At 41.2% G+C, this 21,139-nt stretch overlaps 1 protein-coding gene across 3 annotated transcripts in view; it reads right to left on the bottom strand.

Annotated features, from left to right (window-relative positions):
• RAPGEF5 (Rap guanine nucleotide exchange factor 5) overlaps positions 1-21,139 on the bottom strand; it is a 218,107-nt gene that overhangs the window by 135,070 nt on the left and 61,898 nt on the right. For all 3 annotated transcript variants that reach the window (XM_066354495.1, XM_066354496.1, XM_066354497.1), the window contains exons 6-7: positions 17,421-17,487; positions 2,582-2,630 (exon numbers count right to left, since the gene is read on the bottom strand). In XM_066354495.1, the coding sequence (XP_066210592.1) occupies positions 2,582-2,630; positions 17,421-17,487 (116 nt within the window). The remainder of the gene's footprint in view (positions 1-2,581; positions 2,631-17,420; positions 17,488-21,139) is intronic.

Below are 21,139 nucleotides of genomic sequence, written 5' to 3'. Positions count from 1 at the left end.
CATCGGCCCCAGATGGGGTTGCTGGGTGGATCCGGGTTGAAGCATATGTGGGAGTCTGTCTATCTCCCCTCCTTTCACTTTGAAAAGAAGGGAAAAAAAAGGAATGGGGTGGAGGGAGGTAGAAGATGGTAGAGGGGGATAAATGTGATGGAAGGAGACTTGACAGGTGGTGACACACAGCCCAACGTACAGGTGACGTATCATAGAACTGAACAGCTGAAACCTATATATTTTGTTAACTAATGTCACCCCAATAAACTCAATAAAAAATAAAAATAAATATTTTTTTAAAAGAGTAACTGGGTATCTCTGTTGATGACATGATGGGTCATTTTTCAATTTCTTCATGTTCCTGCATTACCAAAATGTTTTCAATGAGCATACTCCTACTATTATATAATTGTAAGAAAAATATAATTAAAGCTACTTTCATTACAAAAAAAGAGAATACATGCTTATTATATAAATTTTTTCCACTGGACGTTTTACTACACTGATTCTTCAAAATATAACTTTAAAAGCTGTTCAACATTCCATTATATTTATCTCTCCACTTTACCATTTCTCTACTCTGGGAACTTAAGGATTGTTTCTAATTTCTTATTTAAAAACAACAACAGCAGTACAATAGATTCTTTCTACCTGAATAGTGACATACCTCTTGATTATGCCCAAGAGCTGGAACTCCAGTTATGGAATAACTGAGTAACAGAGTCAGGAATACTAGAATACCCAAAAAATTGCTGTCCTAAGAAACCATGAATTTATGTCCCCACCATGGGCGTGTGTGAGAGAACATTTCACTCTGTCCCAAGAAGTTGCCAAAGCTGCGTTCGCATGCCAAGCTCCACAGACCAAAGAAGTGACAGAAATAGACATACAAACTTCATATCGCCAGGTCAGGGCATAACCAAGCTGACTTCACACTGTTCTTGGACGTGGCACCCTCTAACACCGGTGGGCCTTCCTCCTCTTCATTCCCCTTCACCTCCAGGAAGTCCAAACTTCTCAGCCCGACAACCCAAACCCGCCTCTTTTCTCCTTGTTCACCCGGCCCCAGCTACTCTCACCTCCGTGCCGAGCCTCAGACACGTTTGGCGCCACCTCTGCCCAACCGCTCTCGTCCACATATCCACAAGGCTCCCCGTCTCCGTGACTCAGATTCTTGCTCCAAGGTCCGCAGTCGGAGGCCTTCCGACCCTACACTGTGCCAATCAGCAACCCCTCCTCCAGCCTCCCTGTCTGTATTCGCTTGCTCAGTTTTCCTCCAGCAATGACACACTATGGGTTTTTTATTATTTTCCCAACATTTTCTGAAATTAAAAAAAAATTTTAAATCCTCCAAGGCACTGCCAACCGAACTTAGACTGTAAGCTCGTCTCCTATCATAACGGGAACCAAGATCAGCTCTAGCACAGTTCACTTTCGAGCCCTCCCTCCTACAACCTTTATACCGATGTCTTTTCTCCAGGGTGGCCTCCACCCACGCGGATATCCACCCACGCGGATATCCGCAATCTCACGCTGTTGTCCGGGAGCTCTAGTCACCCGCCCTCTCTGCTCGTAACCTCTGGGTCAGGACTGCTGTTCTCTGCACCCTCCTTCTCACCGTCACTGCATCCAGACTCTGCCCTCTACAGCTGCCAAATCAGCAAAGATGCATCTGAATAGCACCAGCTAATTCACACTACGGTGTGTGCAATTCAGTAAGTAACAGAGAAAAGCAAATTCTCGGGAGTTTCTAAGTGGAAAGGAGAAAGATGCAAAAATGTGTGGCTTGCGTTCTCAGAACATTTCGATTCCATTTACTTCTTCAGATTTTGTCTCCTCTTTCATTTTGTCTTGGTCTTTCCGCCTGGAGAAGCGCATTCTGGTTTGACATTATCCAAGACACATCTCCCCCGTGCGTGTCATCCCCCCAGCACTGGCCCCTCCCTCCGGACGCTCCTCCTCCCCAAGCAAGCGTTTTTCTGCCTCAGTGAGTCTCCATGTCATACTGGCTGTCAGCCGCGCCTTCAGAGTGTACGTGAAAGCTCCCTTTCCACACAGCCCTCCCACCGGCCGTTTCCTACAGGTATGAGGACTCAGATCCACGCCACAGCTCGTCTGGAAAACGCTGGCTTTTAAATGTCGTTACACAATTACATTATTTTTAGGAGAAACTACTTAGAGATAAAAATCTATCTATCTATCATCTATCTATATATATATTTTAAGAAGACAAGCTTTATGTTATTTATTCTCCTCTCCCATTATAACAGGCAATGTAATATGTTTGCTATCTTTTGTTGCATACTTAGACTTTTTCATGGTTGCAATGAACTGGAAAGGTTTTTAATTTTTTACTTCATTTTTACTCGAAATGTAAAATAAAAGCAAGGCAATAAAAATATGAAGAACCGTATGTAACATCCTGTGCTATTTTGATGGTAGATAAATGATTTAAAAAAAAACCCCACAATGATACTTGTCTGCATTCTGCAGTGAAACTTCCTGAGACTCACCTGCTCACTACCACACGATATATGAAATATTCCCTAAGAACTTAAACCTCCCATAGACCCGAGGAAAGGCTACTCACCAGACTTCTTTGCTTTCAAAGCAATAACAGCTGCTAGCTCTCTCTGCACCTAATAAAACATTAGAGGGAAAAAATCAGTTAGAATTAGAAAAACGTAGCTTTTAATGAGGTACTTTGTTTTTACATCTGCACATCAAATTAAGAGCTACTGCAATTAGAGCTGAGTTTGCTGTCACTTTTGAGGTTTTTGTTTGATTTTAATAATGTGGAAAAACCTCTGCGTAGGAGTTCTAGGCCAAAAATCTGAAAGAATAATACTGACTTACTTTAAAACGAAATTAGACAGTTGCTAGAATTGATATATATCGTAAAACATTAGTATTTTTTGCCATACGGATGGGAAGAACCTCAAAAGTAGCATTATACAACAGTCAGAAATAATGTGAATAAATTATTAAAACAGGCACATATGTTGGCAAAGACATTAACTATTTATCCCTCACAGAGTGTAGTTTATACAGAAATTCTAGAACAATTAAGATAGGTGACCCTGGTTTAACTGGACCTCTACTCAAACACAATACATGTTCATTAGAAGTCTGAGAGGTTCACGGCAAACCGGAACATGTGCCGTATAAAAGCATGTGCTGTAGACAGACTCACAGGGCAGGAGAAACGGGAACAGACGAGACAAACTTAAAACTCCTGTGTGCCATAACCGCCCACTGATTTGTCCAGGTTTCTGCTTGCTCACTCTGTCTCTCACCCCACACGCTTTGCAAGCTTAAATCCTTTCTTAAAAGCCTTCCCAAAAATGAACACAAAGGAGACCCCCCCCAAAAGTTAACCACAGTCACTTTCAAAGATAATATGGGGGGGAAAAAAGTAACAAATCTAAGAAATCTGTGTTTGGTAGCAATGAAATATTCCATAATGAGCAAGCTCATTCCTAGAGGACACAATCTTTTAAGCTTAGAAGTACGTGTGTCTTCAGGTGTTTGGAGAGGTTGTGGTGGTGGTGGTGGTGAGTTTGGAAGGGTTCTGATCATGACATTTTAAAGAGAGAACAGGGAAGTTCAAGCTTAAACAAGATTTGCTGTTTCAAAGTGAGTCTTCTCACGGCCCTCCTCTTTGTTTTCCAAGCCTGAACTGCTGCTCTTCACGAGCTCTTCAGCTTTCTTTCTCTAATTAGAAATAAGGCTCAAAATACAAATAGCTCAGAGAAGGAAAGTATTATATGCTGACCACTGAGCAACACTACCTCTTTTCAAAGGTTTGGTGGGGAAAGACAGGGAGGAATGGCATGAGCAAGAAGCCAACATAGGGGATGAGAGATGGCAGAGAGAGGTGCACACGCCAGCTTAGAAGGAACCTACGCTTTTTAATTTATTTTATTTTTATTATTTTTTAACATCAAGTAAACGAGATTACTATAGGACACTAAATGAATGCCCTGAATGTCTGCAGTCTGGGAGGATGTCAGTGTTCTATGCAGGGCGGGATGTAGACTAGCTTCCAATGCCCCAGAATGGAAAAGGTTTTTTTTTTTTTGACAAAACTCCAAAGGTAAATTATTTTTTTAGCAAAACACAAACCACAAAGCACTGATCTAGCAAAAACACAAATTAGCTAAGATCCCATTATAAGCTGCTATAGCTTCTTCACAGCACCCTTTTTTTTTTTTAGCATTTAATCATTTTTAATCGTACAACTACCGCCTGTCTCCTGGATGGAAGACCCACTGGGAGGGGGGCCTGTTTGTTTTTCTGTGGTCTCACTGGGCGTCCACACCCATTCACTGACCCCCAGGAGGTGGATGCATGGGCCACCTGCAAGATCATCCAGGGAGGATCCAGGGGAGAGAAAGAGCTGCCCAAGGGAGGACAATAAAAATCAAAGACAAGAAAAGGCTCCCCCCACTGGTCTACCCCCAGCAGGAATCTTCAGAATGCTCTAGCACTCAAGGCCTCCTTTGCACAGAACTGCTAGGTTTATACTGAAAACGAAAACTTGGAGCGAATGCAGAAGCAGAGACGAGACTTTTCTGTGAGTATTAATAAGGAGCCTGTTGGAATTGAAAACCAAATGTCATTCTCCAGCACCAGTCGAGCCTTCAGAGGGCTAACCCCCGGCCCACATTCTAACAACATACCGAGAGACCTTGAGCAAAAACCATCCAGCTATAAGATGCCCCTGAATGCGTGACATTCAGAAACTGTTTGAGATGATCGATGTGGGTTGTTGTTTTCTTTAAACATTACTTTTGGTGCTCGCTTCTGCAGCACATATACTAAAACATTACTTTTGGGGGTTGTTTGTTATGCCGAAGAGTTTTTTTGTTTGTTTGTTTTGTGGCAGAGACAGAAAGGGACAGATAGGGACAGACAGGAAAGGAGGGAGATGAGAAACATCAATTCTTTGTTGCGGCTCCTTAGTTGTTCATTGATTGATTTCTTATATGTGTCTTGACCGTGGAGCTACAGCAGACCGAGTAATCCCTTGCTCAAGCCAGTGACCTTGGGCTCAAGCTGGTGAGCTTTGCTCAAACCAGATGAGCCCGCGCTCAAGTTGGCAACCTCCGGGGTCTCGAACCTGGGTCCTCCGCATCCCAGTCTGATGCTCTATCCACTGCGCCACCGCCTGGTCAGGCTATGCTGAAGAGTTTTTAATAGGATAATGGTTATTTTTCTCTTTTACCTACAGGTGTGCTGCTGGTTAACCTTAGCTTTTCTCACCATGACCGAAATGGAACCTTTCTTCTCAGATCTGGTGGAGAAATGTGCACATGTACAGCCAAAGAGCCACATCTGATATTGGCCATTGTTTGTATTTAATGCAGGGGCTAAACCACTGCCTAGGTCATTAGAAGACAGAAAAAGTACTGTATTACCTTGGTCTTCCCCATCACAACCCTTCCCTGCAATGATCTGAAACCCCTGGGGCTAGATGGATTTCAAAATACAAAATTGTATATACATTTCAGACTGGTACCCTACTTACATCACACCCTCAGTGCGGTCTGGGGCAACAACTTGTAATCAGAAATCAGACCCATTAATATTTATGCAATAAAATGTATGATTGTTCATACCAAATGGGATAAAGGAAGATCAGAAAAAGCCTCAGGATTTTCCACTAAATATGTTTAGCAGGTTAGATTTTTTTTCCCCCCCACCAAGTTATGAAAAGCTTCTGTTTTTCAGAGGCTTTTATATCTCAGAACTGAATAATGGATTGTAAACCTCTACTAATTCTACACTAAAAGTTTCTCTCCCTCCTCTTTTTCCTCATGTTTCCTCTTGTTAAATAGCTATGTAGTCACTGCTTAAGTCTACTAACAAGTGCTGTCTTTAAATAGTGTGGATTTTCATCTATTGATTTTAGTCGTTCTCAAACCTGATTGTACATGAGAGTCACTTGGGGAGCTTTAAGAAACTACTGATCCTTGGGCCCCAACTAAATCAGACCTGGGGGAGAGGTCCAGGTATCAGTATTTGCTGCTGCTGCTGCTGCTGCTATTGTCTCAAAGCTTCCTAAGAGACTCTGGGTTGTATCCGGAGTTGACAATCGGTCCTCTGTTCAGTAAGATATCTTAGTCTTCCCAAGACTCAGCCTTTTAATATTACAACCATTTCAACTGACAATTGATCTTTGCTTTTTATTTTGTTCTTCTCTAATTTAATTCATTTTGAAAGGAATATGGCCTTCATTGTCTTTTAGGCATTAAACGATGCTATAATCCAATGAAATGATAAGATTCAGTTACTATCAGCAGTTTGACAGACATGAACTACTCAAGTACAAGGAACATCGCCAGGGTGCTTACGAAGCTTAACCCTCTGAGCAGTATGTTTTTTTCATGCTCGCTGACCCCCGGGAGTGAGTTTATTTTCAAAATATAAAATTAGTTTTGGTTACAGTTTTATTAACTTAAAATCAAGTTTGTTTGATAATCAATTTATGGAAACAAGAAGAACATACATTTGCCTTTTTTTAATGTTGCCTGACATATTTTTAAAATAAATCGATCGTACTCTGGTCAGGAGGCACGAGGACATACATGAGCGTTCGTACTACTCAAAGGGTTAAACTTAAATTTTTAAAATGCAGTTTATCCAATAGTAAAAAAATAAACCAACAACTCTAGAATTCAAAACACAACTGTTGCTTAGGGTATATTTGCTCTTGTAAATATCTAAATAAGTAAGGGACTAAGACGTGTTTAAAAAATTTCCCTCTCCCTTGGTTACCCATCAGAAGCATGTTGAACTGTTTTGGTTTTCTATCCTCAATAACCAGCAAGGCAGTTCACAAACTAGCCCTGAAACTTGACAGGCATAAGAGCCAATCTTATTTCCAGCATTCTGTCTTTTTCCCACTTTAATGGTGCTTTCAGCCTCAAAATCTGAACGCCTAGTAAACTGTTTTGCATCAACGCCAAGATTCAAGAAGCAGCATAAAAAGTCAAGTGCAAACTCTGAGTACCAGGGCGCATCTCCGTGGAAAAGGTCAACCAGGAAGACACGAGTAGGCCTCACGGAGCAAGAAACCCTGGAAAACCAAGTGAGAAGCTGGACAGAATGAAGGTCACTTGGGAGCACAGGCCAACGGTGGTGAACGTCTCAGCTACCCAGAGGGTTGTCCTTACAAGCAAGTTCTCAATAGAATCACCAGTTCACAAATTTCCTAAGAGTTTTCAATAAATCTATTAACATTAGAAACATTTACATTTTGATACTATGGTATCAATGTGTTTAAAACACAGAACCCATTTTCTCATTTCTCAAATGTAAGAAGTAACATAATCCGTTCATTATTCTTTCCTGTTTTATTCTCCAATATACGGTTTTAAACCTCTATAAAATTTTAAGCTAGCAAGGACTTTAAACACTCTAGAAAAAAAAAAAAAAAACAACGAACAAATAAATATGCCTCTTAAAGTAATCAATGTACTTTTAGATAAGACACAGACTGAGCAGTGACGTGGCTAGACTTTGTCCACGGGCTAAGTACTGTAACAGTCTTCTTTGTTCCTCAGAAGCCTGTTTGCTTATCTCCAAGTTCATTACTTTGTGTTAAAGAGCTAATATTGCCACAAAGCTGACATATGGATAATCTTGTGATTATCTGTTAATGACAACCAATAATTGGAAGATTAATAAGGATATATAAATACCTGGCTTGGCACTACTGTGCTCCCCCAAATAATTTATTTAACAAGTAGTTGGTTTCCCAGTAATTGCTGTCACCACAACAAAGACATGTTTGTTTAGCTTGTAGGGATGATAGACTATGCATATGCTTATTCGTCTATTTCAAAACTAGGAGTATTTTAGCCCTGGCTGGTTGGCTCAGTGGTAAAGAGTCAGCCCAGCGTGTGGATGTCTGGGGTTTGATTTCCAGTCAGGGCACACAGGAGAAGCGACCACCTGCTTCACCACCCCTCCCCCTTCCCCTTCTCTTTCTCTTTCTTTCTCTCTCTCTCTCTCCCCCCCCCCCCCCCACCTGCAGTTATGGCTCAATTGGTTAGAGTGCATTGCCCTGGGTTCTGAGGATGGCTCTCTCAAGCATCTGCCTCAGGTGCTAAAAATAGCTTAGTTCCTAAAAATAGCTTGGTTGTAAACATGGCCCCAATAGGACAGAGCATCAGCCCCAGACAGGGGTCGCTGGGTTATTCCCCGTCAGGGTGCATGCAGGGGTCTGTCTCTCCTCCTGTCATTTGGAAAAGAAGGAGAAGGAGAAGGAGAAGGAGAAGAAGAAGAAGAAAAGACTAGAATATTTTAGGGATATTTAAAAATATCTTATATAAACTTTTTGGTGAATACATATCAATATGCCTATTAATTTTATTATAACTTAGACAATAGCTGACTATTCAAAGACTAATATATATGTAGAAGTGGCCTGAGAGTAGCAGAATGAATGGGAATAAAGTCCTACATTCAGGTTTTTAAGGTTCTTATTTAAGTCTGCTACGTGTATGTGCATCTACTTGGACAGAGGTTCACATTAAAAAGATCAGATAATTGTCAGATGATCACAAGCATGGTATGAATTAACAATGGAAATTGGATTACTTAGGATGGATAACAATGTTTTTAGGAATATTACTAGAAGAATAGTATTCAGGTCACAGATGTTTGTGTGTGTTTTCCAATCATCCACTATCAAAAGAGAACAAGCAACAAGCATGAGCCTCCAGGGGGTGGTGATATCTGTCAGCCTGCAATTGAACAGCTGTGATGTTATAGCCATTTAATCTACCCAACAGAGCTAGAGGTGGGGCAAATATTAACAAAGAGATAAAAAATAACTGTTGGAGGCCATTTTTGGTTGGGGAAGTCTCATAAATTTTATGGCACAAAGACCAGGAGAAGCTATAGAGGTTGAAAAAATCCTGCAAAGAGCAAGCTAAGGAAATTGACATCTTTTCACAAAAGTAAGTACATCTGCTCCTTCGGTCCCCAAAGCCACTCTTCCTCCTCCTGATCTGTGATTTCCCCAATGACCAACTGCTTTTCAATGCTACATTTCTTGACAAATAAAAAAAATCATATGTTTGAAATGTATTTTCAAGAAACAAGTATATTTTGGACACTCTGATTTTTGCTATAATAATGAAATAAAACATTATGTTTACACCCTTTAATTTTTGTCTTAAGGTTTTTTCCATTTTCTGATAAACCCAGAGTATTGTCAATCTATATCACATTTAAATGATTCTTCCGTGAAATTACATGATAGTTTATTTAACAAAGGATCTTTAAAGACACAATATAACTTGCAAACTCATGTCTTACTATACCTTTCATTCATATCACATGCCACTCTTTGCATAGTAAAATGCCCTTTCTCAATCATTGTGCTTTTTGGAGGTAAGCTTCTCAACTATAGCAATATTATAACCCCAACATTTATCAGGCCTCAGATATTTTAGGAACCTCCTATAATAGAGGGTAGACTCCTATAGAAACTTGAAGGGATGTTACATTAGAAACACTGTATTGGAACCAGCATCACCCCAATAAATTCAATTAAAAAAAAGAAAAACACTTTATTGGGATGCATCCAGATCAGATGAGACCTTTCCTAACTAGAAAGTCTATAAAAACCACTAACATGGGAAGGATTCCTGAGAGACCAAGATTCAGAACTCAAGCACCAAAAACCTAAAACAGGTGAAGGAAATCTCCATGTATTTCATGCCAACTTTGAAAGAAGTTCTAGAATTCCAGTTGCTGGGCTGGAGTCACAACCCATAGGATTGTTATGAGAATTAAATGAGCTGATGCCTTAAGTATCTGGAATGGTGGCTGGCAGAGTAAGTGCTTTTTGAGTGCTAGCTATCATCATCATCATCATCATCACCATCATCATCACCACATTACTATAACATAGTTGAGCTTAACAATAAAATGAGTAGAAGACAATCTAGCCATTAACTGCCTTAATATTTTATATGTTTAAGCCCCTTTTCCCCACCTAACTTATAAATAAACTCCTTGGCTAAATAAACTCCTTGACAACCAGTATGACCACTGCTTATTCTATGCTACCTACCTAGCAAACTCCCCCATGCAACTGGTATAAAAGGACTGATATGTTTCACTGAAAAGTTGTGACAGTATTTTCAGAGTTTATTACTTTAAAAAATAAGCTTGTAGCATTCCACAGAATTCTGAAGTCTTTATAAATGTATGAAGGACCGACTTTAGTTTTAGAAATTCACTTTGAAACTTCAAAGGTTTCAATCAACTGGCTGTGGCATGGCAGCTTTTGACATTCGAGAGACAACTGCTATTTTATGAATCAAGGGGTGGTGGGTATGTATTCAGTAAGACATGTGTGTTAATTCTGTAGTTCTGCCATAACAAATTACTGCTCATTTAGCGGCTTAAAAAGATATCCATTTCTCATTTCATATTGCTGGAGGCCACGCTGTGGCTCCAGGGGGACCATCTGTTTAGAGAGACTCATGAGGCCAAATTCAAGGTGTGGGCAGGGCTCTGAGCCTTCCTGGAAACTCGCAGGGGGGGTGGGATAGGCTTCCAAGTTCACTCAGGTTGGGGAGAAATCCAGTTCTTGCATCTGTATGTAGGATAGGGGTGCCTGTTTCCTGGCGGTCACCTGGAATTGGCCCTTAACTCCCAGAGGCCACTGCATGTGGGTTCTTCCTCCTCAGAGCCAGCAATGCTATGCTTAATCAATGCTTGGAAATTTTTTGTATCCTTCTCCTCTGCCATTTCTCTTTGCCTCTTGCCAGAGCAAGTTCTTAGCTTTTAGAGGCTCATGGGATTTGCCTGGGTCTGTGCAGACAATCCAGGTCTGCAGCCTTAATTATATATGCAATGTACCTTTTACCATCCAATGTGATATTTACAGGTGCTAATCAGGGTATCCATCTGTGGGGGACCCATCTACCTACCACAGAATCCTCAGGGCTTTCCTGAAAAGCTATCCCTCAACATCTATCTTTTTAGGGTCTTATAATAACTTGTTGGTAGAGTCTAGTTCTGGAAAATGACTTACCTGTTATATAAAATCTTTACCAAAGTTCACACACTTCTAAGTGCACATAATGAAACCAGAAGACTTCTGGTTTCATTATGTGCAGAAGAACCAGTCTGAATGAATTCTAAATTGCTAAACCATGAAGCCACGTTTTCCAGTATTTAATGGTTCTTAACAGGTTAAAAATTAAAGTGTTATTTACTATAACAGGACAGGTCTATTTCATAAAATTCTCCAAATAAAAAAATTCTATAATCAAATCTTAAATCCCAATTGTTGAGCCCTATTCAGTAACTATAAAGTGTTTTGAGTGAAGATAACGTGAAAAATTGCTTTATCAACTTTCAATGTTATTTTTAATAAATGGGGACCCTTAATTAATACCTCCTGTCTAAACGGCTTCACCTCGCCAGCGTGGCGCTGATACACTGTGCTGTGTGGGCGGGAAGTGTGAGGGCATGGGAAGCATCAGCAGAATACCTGCACAAGGCAGACACCCCGCCAGCATTAGTCGTTCTGAGCCTTCTCCCCCATTTCTCAGTTGGTCTGAAATCACCAGGCTAATAAGTTAACATCTGCAAGCAAGAGTCTTCCCTAATTCTGCCACGCAGAAGGTCATCTCTGTGTTGGTTACAATAGCCAAAGATTGAAAATAAGCACACTATTCAAAAATAGGGGAAGTGCTAAATCATAGAATGGGATACACTATAACTGTCATAGGAGATACTGTTAGCACTGAAAATTTACTGAGTGAAAAGTACAGACCACAAAATAAAAGGGCTTTTGTTTTTTTTTTTAATTAAAAAATATACATTCAAGAAAAGTAACCTAAAAAGTAATAAACACCAGATAAGTTATTTCTGAGTAGTTTCATTATGGATATTTTTTTTCTATTCTGGGGATTTTTAAAAGCCTTTAAGTTCAAGTTAAACAACCCAAATGTCACATTAAATTAAAAAAAAAAAAAAAAAGCTGCAAGGCATACTCCACAGTAATGACAACTCCCTGCTAGGTTTACCACCATTTTGGCACTTAAATTTATAAAAATAGATTTCATACTAATTCTGATCAGTAGCCACATGAAATTTCATTATATTCTAATTTTTACAACAAAATAAAACAACAGAAACTAATTTAAAGTCTGCCTTATTTTGCCACCACCAAAAAAATTCAAGTAATTTTTACTTTCTATATGTCCCCTGGTCCTTCTGCAATATGAACATACTATAGAAAGCTATAACATTGACTTAAGGAGGCAAAATTACATTTCACTGAAGCAGCTATAGGTTTTTTTTAAAAGATTTCATTTATTCATTGTAGAGAGGAGAGAGAGAGAAGGGGGAGGAGCAGGAAGCATCAAATCTTTTATGTGCTCTGACCAGTCAAGCCCAGGGCTTCGAACCAGCAACCTCAGTGTTCCAGGTTGACGCTTTATCCACTGCGCCAGCACAGGTCAGGCTATAAGAAGTTTAATTTTAAACAAATGCATAAAGAAGCAGCCATATATGGAATGATCACGGATCATCCTTTGAAAGCTCCTTTCACTTTCCTCAGATAGGATTTCACAGAACACTTCACAAACTCATGACTGTCAATACACAAATTGAGAGCTGAATGGTATATTTCTATTCCCTGTCAATTAAAAATGTCTGTTTTCTATGACTATTGCATATCAAAATAATATCCTTCATTTTGAAAATAGATACTCAAATACCAAACATACACACGCTCTTCCCAACTCACAAAGGATTCATTGAGAGACACGTTTTATTCTTGAATGGATTCTACACACTCACAGCTTTCTGAACAGATGCTTTAAAATAAATGTCCCCCCAATGGGATCATTTTAGCATTGGGAATTGGGATCGTTTTGGTAGATAAAACGGCATGGTCACGAAAACTAAATTCTCAAGGCTAGAGTTAAATTAGATTACCACATAATCTGGGTAAGTATAGAAGATTTCTTTTCAAGTAGAGACGATAATTTAGTAATTAATTTTTAAAAAGTTGTGCGTGGACAGCTATATCTTTTGGAATTTCGGGGGGGGGGGTGTATCTATTTCCAGGATGAAGAAAATCATTTTGATGAGCCGTAGACATAGAACACATATGCACTTTCTTATTGACAAAGGATAGAAATACACCACGGAGCTGCCTGTTCAGGTACTGACAGTCATAGGTTTGTAAAGTGCTGTTGTGAGATCCTACCTAAGGGAACAGCTCTCCAGTGGTCCCTGGGGCCTACAGTCTACAGCCCAAGACCTGGGGACACTTCAGCTGATTAGGGAAGGTACTAACAAGCCCTATGACTTCTTATAAAAATAAGAACAAAGAATACTATACCAGAAATGTGCTACAATTCCTCTGGTGCTTTTTAAATGCTCCTTGTAATCTGATCTGTCTTCTAGGGTCTCATTTGACACTTTCTCTAAAAACTCAATCTACCTGGCCCTTCTCCAAATCACATAGTAGCTCTTCAGCCGCTGGAAGAGCTGGAGCCAGGCTAAGGATTCCAAGTAGGAATTTTATGTTCTCTACAGATAAGAAATATAAGGTAACAAGATGTTCGTGATCCTGTGGCAGCCAGACAGAAGGTTAGTCATTCCCGGAGGGAGTAACTTCCTTTTAGTCTCTGAGCTCGCTCAGGTCTGTCATAGGCGAAGAAAAGGGAGATTAAGTATACTCCGTTTCTCCATTCCCCAGGAAGGAAGAGGCAGATAGCCAGGCAAAGGGTGAGTGGAGACTAGAATTTTAGTGTTTAAAAAACAACAACAAAACAACATTTTTCTCAATGTGGTAAAAATCACCACTGGCTTGTGCACATCATGGATTCAATGAGAAGTTTCTCCCCATATTGACTAATGGAAGATTATTTCTAGACCTTGCTAACTGGGCATACAGTCCCTTAAGTAAGTCTCTAAGATTCTCAATATTTGAGATTCCTCAAAACCAACATCCCATGTTATTTCTGCTTGCTGAAAGCATACAAATGAAAAGGTTTCCAATTTAAAAAGCTGTCCCTGTTATCTTCAGATGCTACTGTTGAAAAAGAAATTTCTCCAATGAATCAAACCCAACCTGCAGATTCATCAGGAAGTACAAACTATAGGAATCCTGGCTATTTTGCATGCTTCCTGGATCCAGAAAGGGTATAAACAGAGTCCTGTGAAAGCCATCCTTAAAGAAAATGACCGAAGGTTCAGGTGAAACATTAGAAATGGCAACGAAGAGGAGTTTTAAATGAGTAGAAGAGAAATATGAGAACCAGCAAGATTAGAGGAAGAGGAGAGCTGAATGCACTTTGGGCCATGGTAGATGAGAACTGTTACTTGAGTGAGGCATGTAAATATTTTCCTTCCTGCATGGTGTTCACACCTAGGTAACAAAGTTTTTATACCACTGTCAACAGGAACAACTAGTACATTATGAAGACTAAAGCACCACAGTCTCTTAATAAATGCTTATACAATGGTTGAGGAAATTTTGGAACTTAGATACTGTCTAATCTAACCACTCAACTTGACCAAGGTCACGCTATTGAACAATTAAGAGTCAAGGTCCTCAATCTCCGTTTAATGACAGTTTCGCTAGTCTGGGACAATTGAACAGATGAGATTTTTCCTTTGCCCTTTATACGTATTCCTAAATTCCTACTCTAGCACCTCACCTCAGTTTATTCAGTCTTTTGAGCTTGGATATTTTTCTAGATACCTCAACCAAATAGGTAGCAAACACTTTTATCTGTCCATCCCTCCTTTATAGAGGCTTTCTTGAATTTTATTTTCATGGTATATACACCACTAGTTATTTCCACTTCCTCTCACCATCTTTCACCTCCCTACTGCCCTCTTTCCCAAGACTCGATCTCCCACTCTGCTTGTTAATCAACAACCTCTCTAACTGATTCCCATAACTTTAGCCCTGACCTCTCTGAGCTCCAGATTCATGTCTCCAGGTGTTTCCCAAATATTTTTATGTTCCTATCCTCTCAAACTGAATGTTTCCAAAAATATATCATCTCTCCTTCCACATGTTTTACTCAACTTCCTAAGCATATCATCACTTTTCCATTTGTGCAAATTCAGAAATATAATCATTTGACTCCTTCTTTACCTTTATATCTAGTCCTATTGATTTTTAAAAAATTCTTTGTGTTTCTTTTTGCACTATTTTACATTGATTTCCACAAAAAATACCATACACTAAATACTCATCAGCAAAAAACCCACCAAGAAAATGAAAAGGCAACCTACAGAATGGGAGAAAATATCTGCAAATTATGTATTTGAGAAGGGGTTAATATCCAAAATATATAAAGAACTCATACAACTCAATAGCAACACACACACACACACACACACACACACACAAAACAACAACAAACAATCCAATTTAAAAAGGGCCTGACTGGGCGGTGGCGCAGTGGATGGGGCGTTGGACTGGGATGCGGAAGACCCAGGTTTGAGACCCCGAGGTCTCCAGCTTGAGTGAGGGCTCATCTGGTTTGAGCAAAAGCTCACCAGCTTGAGCCCAAGGTCGCTGGCTCCAGCAAGGGGTTATTCGGTCTGCTGAAGGCCCATGGTGAAGGCACATGTGAGAGAGCAATCAATGAACAATTAAGGTGTTGCAACTCACAAAGAAAAACTAATGATTGATGTTCCTCATCTCTCCGTTCTTGTCTGTCTATCCCTATCTATCCTTCTGTCTGACTCTCTCTGTAAAAAATATATATAAAAAATGGGTAGAGGACTTACATAAACATCTCTCCAAAGATGACATGCAGATGGCCAACAGGTATATGAAAAGACGCTCAACATCATTCATCATCGCGGAAGCGCAAGTTAAAAGCACAATGAAATAATCATATATCTACCTACAGTGGCTATTATCAAGAAGACAAGAAATAACATGTGTTGGAAAGTATGTGGAGAAAAGGGAACCCTTGTGTACGGTTGGTAAAAATGTAAATTGATACAGCCACTAAGGAAAACAATGGAGGTTTCCCCCCCAAATTCCACATCTAAGTAATTTATCTAAAGAAAAGGAAAACACTAACTAGAAAAAATAGCTGCACCCCCATGTTCACTGCAACATTATTTACAAGATATGTAAGCAATGTAAGTGTTCATCGACAGATAAATGGGGAAAGAAACTGTGGTATGGATGTATACAGTGGAATATTATTCAGAAGTGGGGGTGAGGGGTGGGCAAAATGGGTAAAAGGTCAAAGGTACAAACTCCCAGTAATAAAATAAGGAAGTCATGGGGATGCAGTGTCCAGCATGGTGGCTTTAGTTCATAATACTGCATTGCATAACTGAAAGTTGCTAAGAGAGTAAATCTTAAAAGTTCACATCGCAAGAAAAAAAATCTGTAACTATGTATGGTGACAGATGCTAACTAAACTTATTGTGGTGATCATTTCACAATATATACAAATATTGAATCATTATGTTTAAACTAGTATAATAATGTGCGTCAATTACACTTTGATAGAAAAGATAAATAAAAACAATCTGCAAAGGCCATAGGAAAGTTTTTCTTAACATGCTGTCAAGATTCCGTTTCACAGGAAGTTTTATACCACTGATCATTGTATGTGGTCAAAAATTACTTTTCTAATCCACGTTTAAGAAGAGTAGGAGATGTAACTTTTAACTTTCAAGCTGTGTCCCAGACGACAACCTGGTGTGTCCAATTCTACAAGATCAATTTCATCCACGCGCACAACCCAATCCAGCAGAATTTTCAGCAATTACCATTTTAATAATACAGGTAGAGAAGAATTAAAGAATCTTTGGTAAGCCTAGACAAAGTTCCAGAGAGCCAAGCCACTGGGTAAATATTTTGTGGGAAGGATTGCTAGAGCCCTTCAGAACTGAAGCTCTGGGATTAGCCACCAAGCTAGTTTTCTCTGTGACGATGGGCATAAACTTTTCTCCAACCAATGGGGTACTTACCAACGTGCATTCACGCCTTTAAAAAATACAATGAGAATGTTGCAATCTAGCACATTAAAAATCAACCACCTGGCTTTTTGTTGGCTGTGGTAATTCTTTTTTCCCCCCTAATGAAACATAGTCTTTTCTCCTTTTTACAGCAGGTTATAAGTTTTCTAGTTTAAGTTATACTGCATTTTAAAAATCAGATATTATGCCTCCACCAAGGTTCCAGGAATTTTCCACCAGGAATATCTATGATCTTGCAGGAGAGATTGCATCAAGTATAGTGAGTCAATGCCATCGTCTTCTTTTGCCCTGACTGGGACTTCCACAACGATGAGCAGCCACAGGGCAAGTGTCTCCACATCATTACCCAAATGCCCCCCTTCCAAAATCCTGGGTTCATTATTTCCACACCCCCAGGAAGGGAACTTGCATGGCCTTACCGCAGATGTCAGACGAGCAAGAATCTCATCACTGCTTTCTTCCGAGTCTTCAATTTTCTGATGAGACCTTTAAAAAAAACAAAGAACAAAATAATCTTCAGCTTTGGTTGCTCAAATTTATCTACTGCCTGACCAGGTGGTGGCGCAGCGGATAGAGCGTTGGACTGGGACGCGGAGGTCCCAGGTTCAAGACCTGGAAATCGCCAGCTTGAGCGTGGGTTCATCTGGTTTGAGCAAAGCTCACCAGCGCTGGCTTGAGCGAGGGGTCACTTGCTCTGTTGTAACCTCCCCCGCCCCCGGTCAAGGCACATATGAGAAAGCAATCAATGAACAACTAAGGTGCTGCAATAAATAACTGATGCTTCTCATCTCTCTCCCTTCCTGTCTATCTGTCCCTATCTGTCCCTCTCTCTGATTCTCTCTGTCTCTGTCACATACACACACAAAAAATTATCACCGAGTTATGGTGAATACCCGGTATTCCCCATTGTTTAATACATTATTGTTTACTTGTTATGTATTGTTTAATGCATGTGTGAAAGTACCCAAGCAAACAGCGTGGTGTCAATAATACCGTGGGAACATAGCTCCATTGCAGCCCACTGCTCCTCCAGAATCAGTTAGCAAGAACCTCTTACCAAACACCAGTTAAATCCTGCAGCTGGAATATTGTTCTCCAAATGATTTCATGAAATAATCCTGACACACTAGATTTACAAATATGGGCATGTATACAGCATAAGTAGCTGGTAGTACTTCCATGGTGGCTAAATACTAGAACTCCCCCCAGTTTAAATGAAATCCAGATTTTGAAAAAACCATGAATTTTCCACTACATTTGCATTTTAGCCAAAACAGATGTGTTATGAAGTGGTCTATTATAGACCCAATACTGATAGGATTTATGTGGAAAACAATAACAGAAAAAGCCCTTTGTTCCTTTTGAAGAGACACAGCCCAGTTGAGAAGCCAAAAAAAATTATGCCTATGTTAAATAACTACAGAGACATACATAACATATTACACAGTATAAGAGCAGTTTCTTTGTTTATATTACATAGTATAAGAGCAGTTTGTTTAAGAAAATCGCGTCCATAATGTAATTCATGAAAAAATTTTCATCTCACAAATTTGTATGTGAACGTATAAAATTATCTACTTTTTAAAACAAATCTTCTAAAACTACGTTCTTTTTTTGTGGTTTGGCCAAAGAAAAATTAACTAATGCCAACGGAATATATACAACTGTCTCCCAGGTCTATTCCCACCAGCAACCCCTTTCCACACCTTCAGAACTGGAGGGGTTGGTGGTAATTGTGGCTCAGGGTGGCGTTATCGGAAGGGCAGCCCAGGGACAGATTTCAGGCTCGGTGACCAGCGGGTCAGCCGGGGTGCTAGCCTGGTGGGCAGGAAGGAGGGCTTCTCCTGGCTCACAGAGGCTCAGAGGAAGCGCTTTAGGAAAAGAAAAGCTAGTCCGATCACTTCTGAAATTGTCTTTCTGTTCCGTATGCGTTATTAAACCTTTTTATAGAGGAAAAAAAAAGGCCAGACCCTTTCAACCAGAGCAGTGAGGTACAAGCTACTCCCTGCACAAGACTACGTGATACAGGTATGAAGAGGTGCGGATGTTGTCAAATAGCTACAACACTCGTGCAGCCAAGTGTTTGAAACGGTAGCTAATACCCTGTCCCCCAAAAACAGTGGCAACTGAGCATTATTATTTACTGTATTCCCCTAAAAGATAGTTACCTTGATAATGAGTATTTCAAACTATGAGCTTTCTTAGTAAAATGATCTATTCACAAAGTTTCCCTATATATGACATTATACTAAGAAGAGATTTGCAGCCGTTTATAATCTAAGGCTTATTATGAGTAAGATGAGGTGACTGACAGATCTGACAAGAGGCCAAGCACCATATGCACCGCGGGCCTGTGACAATGACAAGGGCTTCGCCGCCCCGCCTGGGTCTGCAGCGAGCGTGGGCCAGCCACGCTGCCTCCTGTCCCTCCGGCCCCGGCCGACAGCTGAAGGGTTAGGTAACGAGATGAGGTATTTCGGGCTGCCACAGATTCTGTCATGAATATCTTTTCCACAGACTGCTGAAAGAAACTCAGAATTCCGAGGGAAGCCCTTGCGTGCGTGACTGATAATGGCTATTTGATGAGTAACGGCTGAGCAGTTGCCGGTTTAGTGGCGAATAATTTAGTCCCTGTTCAGTGGCAAAACCATCTCTCATCATTCTTCCAGCACACAACATGCGTCGGCAGAGCTGTTTCTAAAGGAACTGTGTGAGGAAAGACAGGGTGACGATCTCCCTGTCCCCCCGCCCCCCGCAGCCCATGTCCCCTGTCCCATTTTTATCACCTCAGTCACCACAATTTATGCCCAAGCTCCCAAGTCTCTCTCCAGCCCCCCGAACCCGCCCCTGAGCTCACCTTAATTTTCCATCTGCCTTTAAAGTGGCTCTAGGTGACAATTCCAGGATATTCACACCCACATGGGGAATCTTACAGGGACTTTGAACTCAACATACCTTCCACTGAACACTCTTGCCTCCTGCCCTCCCTGCCTACTTGTGTCTCAGCTTCACGGTCACCCTGCGGCCATCCCCTTCCTCCTCACTCCCCACCCCTCTCTGCCTCAAGTCTGCTTTCCTGCAGTCCCTCCCGGTCCAGCCTCACTGACAGTTGATGCCTTCCTCTTCTCTTGCACAGATTAATTAAACCACCTTCTGACTAAATCCTTCATCTCCGGCTTCTCCTCTTGTGCTCACTCTCCAGTAGACACCAGCTGACCCTTCCGACCCTCAGATCCAGTCCTGCCATTGTCCAGACTCCACATCGCAAGGGCGACGGCACTGCCTGCTGAGAGCTCTAGAATTCAGAGATGCTCTTCCTTTCCTGCTAGCGTGGCCCATGTCCCATGCCCCCTGCACCTGCAGGCACGGGCCTCCCACCTGGTGGGAAGGAGAGTCTTGGGAGCAGAACTGGTGGGAACAGGCAAACGGGGGAAAGAAGAGAGAAGACTGACTCTCAACCACTTGCCCTTCTTCCTCATCACTGTGGTCCCTCCCCAGCTCGATGCCCAAATGCCCAAATACCAGATTCTCTTTTCTCAGCAGATGTATTTTTATAAAAGGTAAATGCATTTTGATTATTTTATGTATCTAAATACTCATCAGTGCAGTCCAGGGAAGACAAAGTTCTCATGCATCAGATCAAAGTAGATAATGGGAAACAATAAAGAAAAGAATCAGCTGCAATACTTCCCTATTTTCCCATTATCACTAAAGGGGGCTCTGCTCCGTGAACAAGAGAGGACGAGAGGAGTTTCGAGTGTGGGGGGTCAGGGTCAGAGAAAGGAAACAAAGGAGCCTTGGCTGGAGTCCGCAATGACCAGTTGACATTAAGAAAGAGAAGAGGAGGCCCTGGCCGGTTGGCTCAGCAGTAGAGCGTCGGCCTGGCGTGCAGGGGACCCGGGTTCGATTCCCGGCCAGGGCACATAGGAGAAGGGCCCATCTGCTTCTCCACCCCCCCTCCTTCCTCTCTGTCTCTCTCTTCCCCTCCCGCAGCCAAGGCTCCATTGGAGCAAAGATGGCCCGGGCGCTGGGGATGGCTCCTTGGCCTCTGCCCCAGGCGCTGGAGTGGCTCTGGTCGTGGCAGAGCGACGCCCCGGAGGGGCAGAGCGTCGCCCCCTGGTGGGCATGCCGGGTGGAT

Source organism: Saccopteryx leptura, chromosome 12, assembly GCF_036850995.1.
Source record: "Saccopteryx leptura isolate mSacLep1 chromosome 12, mSacLep1_pri_phased_curated, whole genome shotgun sequence".
Classification (NCBI taxonomy): Eukaryota; Metazoa; Chordata; class Mammalia; order Chiroptera; family Emballonuridae; genus Saccopteryx; species Saccopteryx leptura.
This window is presented reverse-complemented; position numbering and strand designations above follow the sequence as displayed.